The following is an 11,799-nucleotide window of genomic DNA, read 5'->3' as shown; positions in this document are numbered from 1 at the left end:
TACAAAACAAACAATAAAAGTAAAAAATTTGCTAGCTCATACAAATCCTTTATCTCATACTTAAAATATAATTAAATAATTTCCTTATGACTGAATAAATAGCGAGGATTCTACATCTAATGGAAAAAATAAAATGAAATTAAAAGAAAAATAAATAATGAGCCAAAATTCCTGCTGCGATGAAACTTATTAATGTTTAAAACGATACCGTAGCGAAATCTTTTTTCAAATAATTGCTGTTGGAAACATATAAGCATTACATGAAGAATGAGCATGTGTGACGAATTGCATCAACCACCTCGCTCATCCTACTTAAAGTTATCGAAAAACATGTATCGCACACACACATTGTTCCCTTCCCACCCAGGCAATGGGAACACTCTTTGTCTTAAGCACACATACACACCCATCATCCATGCACTGCCCCGAGTCTATTTGTTTTAAACCACAATAAACAATAACTTTATGCGTATTTACGATTACGATTATGATTCCCAAACCGATACCGATCGGTGCCGTGCCGAAACAGAGAACACCCACTACAAACCCCGTGACGCCCAAAGATTGTCCGTGTCCGATTGCATAGCCGCGCGGTCGTTAACGGTTAACGATCGTTCGAAACACGAGTTTGAAAGAGGTATGGAACGGGGATATGAAAGAGGGATCGACGAGTTGGTCGGAAATTTAAGACGGTTCCGGTTATTTAGGCGTTAATAGAGCAGCATTAACCCGAAAAGTCTGGGCCCAACTTTTCGGTGTCCTCCGGTTGAAGGTGGAGAGGGTCGTAAATTTAACTACTTCGCTTCCGATAAGGAATGTCGGGGACTCATCAACAACCACCTCGGGGCGAGGAATGTTGTGCGCAAAACTTTCCTCCTCTCCAATGGGGTCACCATTGACTGGAAAAAGGGGTTTCGTGAGGGGGCTGCTCCGGGAGTTGTCTACTCCTTATCTATTCGGATATTTGCGTTGTGCGGCGTTAGCCCACGGAACAGAGGGAGAGCATTAAAATGATGTTAAAAATGTGACAGATGCGAGGGTGAAGGGGTGTACCTGGCTGTCAGGTGGATCTTTCTATTGCTCGCGGAGGATTCGCGGTCGCTGCAAAACGAGCAGTGACAGCGATGAGTCTATAATCCTTTGAAAATCATTCCATCCCATCCAATCCTATTTGGATGGTTAAGATGACTTGGAAAGACGCTTTCCAAGTTGCGTCTGCCGCTGTGGCTAATTTGGTTTGTTTTTCATTATTATTGAATTAAAAGCTGCCGCGCATTTCTTCCAAAAATCAAAAACACCTTGAGAGGTCACTTTTTAATGTGCCGGTTCCGGTGGAATTTGAAACAACCTGGGGGAAAACTTTTGTTCCTTCGCATTAAAACTACCCCCTAAACAAAAAAAAAAACTTCAGTCACCAGGTTTTGATGCTTATCGGGATTTCTTCGGTACGGGAATTAGAAAGAAACTTAGGAAGACGTAAACTACTTCCACGACCCAGGAAGGTCAGTTTTAAGTGAACGTTTCTGCGCTTTCGAGTGGGGTGAAGAACAAATAAACTATTTACTTTATTTTCCATTATTACACGCCGGCTTATCTCGCGGAACATATCTTCATAGGGCGTGCGTGCGCGCGCCTCGTTGCACATGTTCACGTTTTCGGGTGAGCTTTTGGTGAGTGTTTCCTTCAAAGCTAGCAGTTGGTTCTCCTTGCTCTGAGAGCAGTTTTTAAGCACTTCCTTCCAGCAGTTTGTTTTAGTAGCTTTTCCATTCCAACAGTTTTTGAAACGTCATGTTGGGTGTCTTATTGAAGGCTAGGCCTGTTTGAAGCTGCATCGAGTAAAGCCAGAAGGATGTTGAGCGGCGGTGAGGTTCATCGAATCGAAGAACAATAAAAGACACCTGTCTCCTGGAACGTTTCTCCTAGCAAACAGGAGTTCAATATGAGAGAAGAACGTTTGGAAGTCCTTAACCTTGTTCCGAAAGCTCAACTCATTCCCCCATTCCTCGAGTATATGGGTGGAAAAATATCACTTTCAATCTACATTTTCTCTCCACCAAGCTGACCCTTGCCCCTTTCACCGATGCGGAACAATGTTTCAAGGCACGCTGATGTGCTCGTGAAAGAAAAACAGGATAAAACAGTAATTTTAATTAAAAAATTAAATGTCATAAGAAACCTCAACCTTTTAACATTTTCCTCGTGTCATGTTCTTCAGATCGGTTCGGTGCGATGAGCGCAAAATAATGGTTCGATGGTGCGCTTTGGAAAAAATGAGATAAAAACTCGCAAACGGATGGCGGATCCCTTTTTTATCCCTTCTCTTGAGGGAGCCTTCTGTGTGCCTGTGTGGTCAGAATGGTAAAAGTCACCGCCAGCCGGTAAAACTCTACCGCCGATTTCTAATCTCGTGTCGATCGTGCGGTTCCGAACTTACTCTTAACAAATAAAAGATTAAAAACCCCGGGACTTGGGTGAAGGAGAAAATGCATCCGAATGCAAGTGTTTGGAAGGAGGAGACGCATTAAGCAGAGCGATTTGTAGTCACGATAAGCATCCTGCATCCTTTTGATCCCTTTTGTTGGGCAGATGAACGTGCTGCAGATGCAGCTGCTGCGGTAATGGATTGGAGTTCAACGAAATTAGGCTTTTAGGACTCAGAAGTTTATAAGTTATGATAGCGGTTCGGAAATAGAGTTCTATTGTGTTTTTGAGACTTCAGGATTCATACAAGAACAAAATGAAACACTATCTGTGACCATCTTACAGGTATTCATTGTGATAGTACGTATGAAATATTTGAAGTTTGAAGCTTAAGAATCTTGTTGACTCAGATACATTCAACACGTTAAGCAACATCCCGCAGGAACCTGTTGAACGTAGTACTATAGGTACCTCCTGGAACGTATGGTTCCACTGCAGCTATTTTGTGGTTCTTCCGATATTTCGTCATAAAATGATTGATCAGTGGCTTCATGGTGAAGTAATAGAGTATCTCCACAATACTCAGAAGGCTCACACCCATGAACAAACCAAGAATCCCGCCACAGTTCGCTATGAAGTCATTCAGCCCGAACAGTTGATTGCGTTTGATTGAGATGAACTGAGCCTCCTTGTAGTAGATCGATATAGATGACATTTCCGAGCTTGAAAAAAACCAGCATGTTCCACAATTAATCACCTTCCTCATTTAAAACAAAAACCGAACAATCATCTTACTGATTCATTTCCCTCTCGAACAGATGGATCGTGTTGGTTAACCGTTGCCAGTCAAAGTGTGCCTGCGACATCTCTGTCTTGTACTCGAGAAAGATGCAGGCCGGCAAACAGTAGCACGATTGCAGCAACATTCGCGACGAGTTGTCCACCGAACCTAGCCCCTGCTCCTGTAGAATCGATTCCGCCTGCTCGCAACACTCGAGCCGCTCAATACCACAGATGTGTACGGAGGGGGGTCGTGGCATCGAGTACTGGACGCATCCGCACATGTGCAGCGTAAAGTTGGCCAAACACTCTAGCTCACAGTTACGCTTGGTGTAGATGCGAAAGAAGCGTAGATATCGCTCCTGTGGATAGTAGCAGCGACGTTTCTGAGCGCTGTAGGACTTCACGTTTTTCGAGGTGGTTATCAGAAATGGGTCGATTCGGACGGTGAGCGCTTGATTCATCGGTACCCGTATGCTTTGGCTCGAGATCTGAGGAATTTGGTTCGGGGTGTGAATTTGCGCTTGAAAGCCCTGGAAAGAATTCTGAAACCAGCACAGTCGACTCACAAAACAATCTTATTCCAAACATCAGTACTTATCTCTGGAAAGTGCGCTTACCCCACAAAGATAGTCCATATCTTGCAGGTCAGATTTCAGGAGCACTATGAGTCCCGCCGAAGATCCTGCACTTACCACACGCCTCGGATAAACATCCAGCCCTAGATTGGGTTTATAGCCTTGCTCCATCGACCAGTTTTTCGATGATTTCTTTTCGCTCAAATGATCAAAATCACGGTGAAACTCTTCCTTCCGTAGAATGACGTCCTCCGACAGTCCATTGAAGGTGTAGCATATACCACGCTCCGTTAGCGTCTTTGCGAACAGATTCTCGCAGCTAGTGTACTTGTTTCGCCAAATACATCTCAAGAACAAATCATCGAACGAGAGAGCCATGTCTTGCAGCACGTGCACCAGGTTGTCGTCAAAATGTTGATTGGGTAGAAATTGATTGAACGAAAAGTCGCACACCTGTATCATCGCTAGAAATCGATCGTATCTGAAACAGAGTTCGGAAGGATTAGTGGTGGTACATTTAGTATCGCAGCTGGTGTCAGAAGTTGGAACTCAATACTACTCCTCTTCAGTAATATTCCCACTGCCGTCTACAACGCTCTTATATACCGCCGTAAAGTTGAGCACACTAGACTTCACCTTCGTGATCGGACAGATAGTAACGGCCGGAAAGGGGATATCGTAGATCGGGGTTGGTTTCTCCGCAAAGGTAACCACTACCGGATCACGTCTCCACTTATCGAACACGGTCTGTATGAGGCTGCCACAACCATATATCGAGAGGATGCACATTGTCGCCCACCAGATTCTATTGGAGTGGAAAGCAATCCATTGTAATGCTCATTTGGCACCCAAAATATTTCCAAGCACCATACTTTTCGGCTCGTGTTCTATTCGCACCCACGAAGTACTTAAACCCATGGATCGAACTGTTCGCACAGTAGTCCCGAAAGATGTTCAACCCAACGTTGCTTGCTTCCTTCAGCTTGCGCACAGTGGTCGGGCGGCCTTGGGGCGATACAAACTTTTTCGCTCGATCCGAGTACAGCCGTATAGGAATCGATGTTGGCGCCATGCTCGTGCGGAAAGCTACGAATAATGGAGCTTGATGAAATCCAACCCATACGGCTGTGGTGGGCTTTATGTGTCCTCCATCGGAGAGTCGTGCAATTAGCACTCCCGCGTATCGTGTGTCATGTATCGGTTGCGGTGTGTCTTAAAATATTCAAAATAGGAAATGCGGCCAGCACGACAGCAGCCAATGCAAATATGTGGGACACTGGGGCTATAATGTGGGGTTGTCATTGTCATTGGATTGCAACGAGCTGGCATGTACAAGCTATGATTTAGGGGTATGTTTGACCTTTTTCTTGTTTGATTTCTGGGGTGTGTTATCAAGGCTGCTGAAGATGAGGCTGATAAAGTGTTAGTTGGCACGGATTGCTGTAGTAAATTGCTTTAGTTTTTAAAAATGATCGTTATAGATGTTCCTATGAAGCTACTTGAAAAGCAAAACTTGTGGTTCTTTAAAGTTATATACTTTGATGTAATGTAATGCGATCTGTGAGGCGAGGTGACAAAGTTGAGCATTTTATCCAGGCACCAGAGTAGCGAAATGAGCGAACGCCTATCTAGCTGCGAGCACAACTGACGGGGCCACCTTTAAACGACAGGACAGGCTAACAAATCCTCCCGGATCATCCTACGATGTGAGGATTGTGGCATTAATGAGTCTAGCAAGCAATTAGATGTCCGGTTTGTCCTAGCAGAAGTTGTTAAGCCATGAAAAAAAAGATCAGCACTCGTGATGGGTTTTCGAAATTGCATCCACAGCTTCACACTGTTTTGGGGCACCGACGATTTCTACTGCCGATGAGCGGTTCTGGAAAGTTCTAAACAGCTCCAACTAGCTTCGAACAATTCTTAAAGCATTGCAACTACCATTAATTAATACCACTACATATTAATGTTGCATACGCAAGAGGTTCCGACTTTTTTCGAACTTAGCCATCACTAGCCGCAATGACTACGTTGGTCGTTACGCCAACAACCAACCTAAATTTTGTCGCGTTTGTGCATGAGACGCGGTTTTCGAATAAGTTAAAATAGATTTTGATATGCTGAATTTAATTTAATTGTTAAATGGTTGGACTTCAGAACTAAACAATGAAACAACCACATCTTGTCCAAAAATCAATAAGGAAATGTCCATTTTTTTACTTTAATCGGTATAGGAAATAAATGTTCTACTTCATTTTTTGAATTTAATTAATATAAACAAATTAGAAAACAGGTTTGATAACATAAATATGAATGCAGGTGGTGTAGTATCGAAAATATTAGTAAGTATCAATTATATTTTGTCTTCTCCCATGATTTAAGTAACAGCCATGAAGTATCATACTGGACCTACAAGAACAGTCAAAATTCTGACCATTTTTACATTCTCCATTCGGTGAACGCATATTCAATGCTGCGAGTCCCAAGTATGAATGTGATCGCCGTAACAACTTTATTGCTGCGATAATTTATAAAAGTTATCATCAGCAACGTAACCCGATATATCTTAAGCCCAACTTTCACCATGGCCGAACCGGTGGCCGAGGCGACAGCGGCTATTTTTGATCGAAAAGGTCATAATAAAATTGAGCTAACGCTCGTCAAATTAAGCTCAAAACCATGCGAAACTCCAGTATCTTCTGTGGACTATCGTAAGTTAAACAGTACAGTATGTGTATTTAGCCATGAGGGTTAAATGCAATTGAAGGTCGAACGAAAAATGAAGGCTATTTAGAGGCCTTCACTTCAATTGATGCTTAAGTTTCAACAGCTTTCCAACAACTATTTACAATTGAGAGAAATTATTTAAAAAAAATAACTCAAACTCCGATGTGCCATTTAGCAACACTTCTACATACTACACTTTTGAAAACATTCAAGCACATGTTTTCGTCGCCCGAAGGTGTGAACTATCTACCGCACTTTAATCTCTTTCCTTAGCTTTCAATGCATGCGAATCAACCGTTTTACGGCTTGCGGCCAGTCTGAAAGATCAGCTACATCCATCCACACCGCATACAATTTCGTCCCACTCCGTCCCAATCTGCAGGAAAAGTTAATGCATTTTTGCTCCTCTTCCCTAAGGGCACGCATCGAAAGCACCGAAAAGTGGACACGGGAGAAAGTGCAACCGACTGTAGGCACGCTGCATGTTGGCACCTTTTTGTTCTTACGCGGCTTGACGAGAAGGTGATGCGTTTCATCCAATTACCCAAAAGCGAACACCAAAAAACAAAAAAAAAAGTGAAGCTCCACTATCTTCGGACCAGAGCTTCCCTAATCAGAGTTGAAGGATGCGCAAAAAGGAATGCATGCGGTTTGAGAGAACCGTAAAAGAAAATTTAAAAGAAACGTACAATCGCGATGTGACAGCGATGTGAAACAAAGGAAGCAAAACGAGCTCTCTCCCCCCGCCAAAAGCCCGTCCATCATACGCCATCGTGGTTGGCGTGGACAATTTTCTTCCCGGGCTTACCTTTAAAAATGCTGAAAGATTGATCGAGCTGGCACGGTTGTTTCCGGGCCGGTGCCTGGGGGATAAATTTCAATTTTAAACATTAAAAAAGCACATCGAAAAAAGGTAAGGAGAACCTGATGAAAATTGTTTGCAAATTGCGGTTCGCGATCGCGCACGACTTTTCTCACCTCCCACCAAATTGCGTAGTTAGTGTTGCTTTTTTTCTCCAAACGGTCGGTTTGATGATCTACCGTTGCCGATTCGTTGGGCACGTCAGTAAGTCCTTACGTATGGGTAGTTTTCCTCCTATGCGAGAACAAAAAAAAAACCAACGAAGATCCGAAGACTGTTTGCATTACGTTCAGGGAGAGACTTTTTAAAGCGAGCATGAAAAATGTGATCATAAGCTGATCGCAGTGTACACACGCACCACAGGCCGAATGGATTGGCGCAAGCATGCGGTAGGGGACAGCCGCAAAACAATCGCGTCTTGCCAGCCCCATTTTTCGGGCAGTTTCGTCTTCGTTTTGCTGGATGGATTGGCCCAAATTCTGGGAGGATCAGCGTACTGGGCCGTGAAATTCTCGTCAGATAAACAACCGGCAAAAATCTCCAAAGCTTCAGCTTGACAGTTGATCAGGACGTCCCAGTTGTTTTTGTACTCCTTGCGCTGGGAGTTGACTTTGCGCAGAGAGAACGGTTTGGACCGGGGCGCACAGTTATGATCTTCGAGCGTCACGATTTTCGTTTTGGCACGTTTGTATTTTTTTTCGGTTTCTTTCGCGATGGGACAGTAGGTTAAGAACGCTTTGTAAAATGTTGGGCAGGTTGTGTAATTAAACATAAAGAATTTAAATTTAATTTTTGTTCTTTAATACAACCTTTACAAAAATAACCTTTAAATATAATATGAAGAAGAAAACGATTTAAACACTGGTTGTGAAATGTAAATGACTTTAAGTACACTTTTGTCCAGTCCTCAAATTTTGTCCAGCTCACCATGCGCTAACCACAAAACGGCATTTTGTTGCCCTCAGGGGCCAACACCATCTTCCCAGCCGACCCAAATCCGATCCAAAATTCGGCTGCTCGGTTTCATGCACAAAACTGTTGAAATAATAAATAAACAACAGTGAATAAATAAATATTCATTACTTCCAAGATTTGGATGCCTTTCGCTTGCGACGGATTCCGTCTCGAAAAGCCTTTCTCCTTCAAGGGAGATGAGGATTGAAGCTTCGTGTGTCCATCTTTCGGTCATCAGCCACGGACCATGGTGACGGGTTTGTGCACATTGAGTGCAACTTTTATCACGCCAATTTCCGCAACACTAAGGCAGGCCTTTTTTTTAAATGCATTCAAGAGGATAAGAAGTGTAGTTAAGTGGTGTTGCAGAGTGGAAGCTTTCACTGGTAGCCGACACAGTTTTATCCCCCACAAGACGACCACGAAAATATTTAAAAATTGATAACCCATGCCACAAACCTGCGGTATCTCGAAACGAATCTACAACCATCTTCAATTCCATATATAATAGCTTACCATGACACGCACACACTAATTGAGCCCCCGTCTGGGAGTGCTTTCGGTTTCATAATTCATGCGGATCCTTCTCGCTAACTTTATAGTTGCACGCTACTTTCACACGCTAAAAAGGTAGCGAACGAATTATTGCAGTTGCATCCGAACCTTGCTGGACATTGGACATGGTTGAGATGAAGCTAGCAAAGTTGCGTACATCAGCGTCTACTAACGGTAGGAAACTCTGGCAACCGGAGCTACTGAACGAATCGTACAAGGACATTGGAACTCGCAGTCTTTGGGTCGATTACTGTACCAACAGTACAATTCATGGGTTTAAGTATCTGGTGGGCAATAAGCGTACTACAGTAGAGAGGTAGCGTCTCACAAATATCATCCAAAGTTAGAAAACCCTAATTACCTCCTCCTTTTACAGGATTTGGTGGATTGTTGTCTGTTTGCTGTCGCTGTACGGGTGTGGCAGCTTGATACACAGTGTGTACAGGAAATGGGATCGAGAGCCAGTTGTGGTGACGTTTGCAGAGAAGCCTGCCCCAGTGTTTACCATCCCATTTCCCGCCGTAACGATCTGTCCTGAAACGAAAGTTCGCAAAAAGGATCTTGACTTTACAACCGCCTACCAGCTATTTAACGATGAAGACCTCTGGCAGTTTATGGCCACGGAGCAGTGAGTACACGGGACCGTCAGTAATGCTTCTGCCGAAGTTGTAAAAATGACAGTTGCTTTTTTCACTTCTGCTTCGAAGACTTGCAAAGCTCGAAGCGCTTCTGCAGGTGTGTGACTTTTCGTTCGGGATAGAGATGAACAACGAATCGTACGCTGATGACGTGGTGGAGCTGCTGCAGCGGATGGCCATACCGTTTGACGATATCTTTTTAATGTGTGGTTGGAGGGAGCACATCGTTGATTGTAAGGATTTCTTCAAGCAAACACTAACGGAGGCCGGGATCTGTTACACATTCAACTCGCTAGCGGCAGACGATCTAATGAGACGAGAGCAGCTGCACACGGAGTATGAGTATATGGCGGAGAATGAAACGTCGAAGCAGTGGAACATGGATGAGGGTTATAGCAATGGCGCTGGGGGAGACACGTACCCTAGGCGAGCTTTTGGTGCGGGAAGAAGAGCTGGGATGTTTGTAATCCTGAAGGTTCAGAAGTATGATATGGATTATCTGTGTGGAGTAGGTAACCTTTCATATGGTAGCTGGGAATTTGTACATAAACAGGCTGGTCTTTCTCAGAACTCATTCCAGGGATTCAAAGTGCACCTACACTCACCTGTCCAGTATCCCCGCATGTTGAACCAATTCTTCAGGATTCCTCTCAGTCAGGAGGTGTCCGTCTTAGTTGATCCGTTAGTCTTCGACACAGCTCCCAACGTTCGTCGGTACAATCCACAGCGCCGTCTTTGTTACTACAATCACGAGCGTTATCTACGCTACTTTAAGGTGTACTCCAAGTTTAACTGTGATATCGAATGTTTGTCGAACTATACGCTCAAGACATGCGGATGTGTACCGTTTCCATTGCCGCGTACGAGCGATGCTCGAATTTGTGGTCTGGGAAAGGCTAGCTGTACCGATACGGCGCTTTCGGTGCTGGAAGAAATGGACTTGCTGCATGAGCTTAATAAGACGGACAATTTTTTGGAGCACTGCAATTGCCTCCCGGCTTGTAATTCTATCTTTTACAATACGGAGATTTCACAGGCTATGTTCGACTGGAGGAAGTTGGCTGAGAATATTCATCTCATAGCTGGAGTTACCAACGCGTAAGGAATCTATTAGTGACTTAATGCGAAAAGAATCTGCATGTGAATTTCTCGCTTTATTCTTTCCCCAGAACTGAGCTGTCCTATCTTTCGATCCACTTCAAGATCTCTCGCTTCATCCCGATCAAACGCAGCGAACTGTTTGGCATAAGTGATTTTCTTGCCAACTGTGGCGGAGTTCTAGGGCTCTTTATGGGCGTCAGCATACTGAGCATCGTGGAGATCGTGTACTACTGCACACTGAAACCTCTCATGGCACGCAGAGGAGCATATTCGCGGTCCGAAACAGCGCAGGTGATCAAACCGGCACTCATACTTCCGCCGGAGGAATTCGGACCGGCCGGTGGTCGTGCTCGCAAAGTCTCCAACAAGTGGTAAAGTCGCGCGGCGAAATATTCCAAACAGTTCCTGCGCCATTTTTTTCTGTATTGCTAATGCCACCACAGTTCTGTGTCATCCGTCTTGGGAAAGAAACGATTTATTGCGATGAGCTAAGATGAATGGCACGCTATTTTATCATTTCCTCACCTGGCCTAAAAGTAGTGCGGCGGGCACGATCGGTCTAGGAAGTGATCGCCATACCGGACCGATTTATCGAAACTTGTCGCCATAAATCAAGCGATTGGTTGAATAAATTATAAACACCGAAAGTCACTCCTGCGTGCGTGGCGGTACCTCTGTTGCGTTGAATGTATCCTTCTACTAATGGACACTGATGGAGCCCCGATAAAGACTGTGTCTGTTCTTCTTCGGGGAGAATCTTAAAATTTCTCCATTTAAGACAACAAAAAATCGAGCGAAAAACGTGTGTAAAACATCCTTAAAGAATTCTTCACCCCAAAAAGAGGCGACCGAAAACAGGGAAGTACAATACCAGCCAACCTCTTCATCTTATCTAATCAACAGCGTTTCCATCTAATCTCTTAAATTTCCCCTCACAAACAGGTAGCAGCCACCTTGGCAGGGTGGCAGACAAGCGAAAACAAAAATCATAAACATCTCAAGACGGAAGCAGTTTCTTTACCGTACGAGCGGCCAGGTTTACGGCAGCCTCCACGTACGAGTGAAATGCAATTAAACTTCTTCTAATTGCTTATGAATATAAATAGCCAATTTATATGGGTTGTTGTGTGGTGTTTTTGCAAATAAATAAATGTCTGTTTTCGGCTAATTCGCCGATGGCACAGCC

At 44.0% G+C, this 11,799-nt stretch overlaps 2 protein-coding genes across 2 annotated transcripts; one reads left to right on the top strand and one right to left on the bottom strand.

Moving 5' to 3' along the window:
- Positions 1 to 2,310: 2,310 nt before the first annotated feature.
- LOC118506868 (pickpocket protein 28-like) lies at positions 2,311 to 4,851 on the bottom strand. Its single transcript, XM_036044604.1, has 5 exons — positions 4,652 to 4,851; positions 4,339 to 4,584; positions 3,822 to 4,260; positions 3,217 to 3,746; positions 2,311 to 3,143 (listed from the first exon to the last, which is right to left on the bottom strand). The coding sequence occupies exons 1-5, from the start codon at positions 4,849 to 4,851 to the stop codon at positions 2,846 to 2,848; spliced, it is 1,713 nt and encodes a 570-aa protein (XP_035900497.1). The 3' UTR covers positions 2,311 to 2,845.
- A 3,926-nt stretch (positions 4,852 to 8,777) lies between these two features.
- On the top strand, positions 8,778 to 11,513 carry LOC118503042 (pickpocket protein 28-like). Its single transcript, XM_036035875.1, has 6 exons — positions 8,778 to 9,190; positions 9,251 to 9,502; positions 9,582 to 10,020; positions 10,081 to 10,610; positions 10,682 to 10,984; positions 11,057 to 11,513. Exons 1-6 carry the CDS (start codon positions 9,000 to 9,002, stop codon positions 11,103 to 11,105), a joined length of 1,764 nt encoding a protein of 587 aa, XP_035891768.1. The 5' UTR covers positions 8,778 to 8,999; the 3' UTR covers positions 11,106 to 11,513.
- Positions 11,514 to 11,799: the final 286 nt, after the last annotated feature.

The sequence above is a fragment of the Anopheles stephensi genome, chromosome 2 (assembly GCF_013141755.1).
Source record: "Anopheles stephensi strain Indian chromosome 2, UCI_ANSTEP_V1.0, whole genome shotgun sequence".
NCBI classification, from domain to species: Eukaryota; Metazoa; Arthropoda; class Insecta; order Diptera; family Culicidae; genus Anopheles; species Anopheles stephensi.
This window is presented reverse-complemented; position numbering and strand designations above follow the sequence as displayed.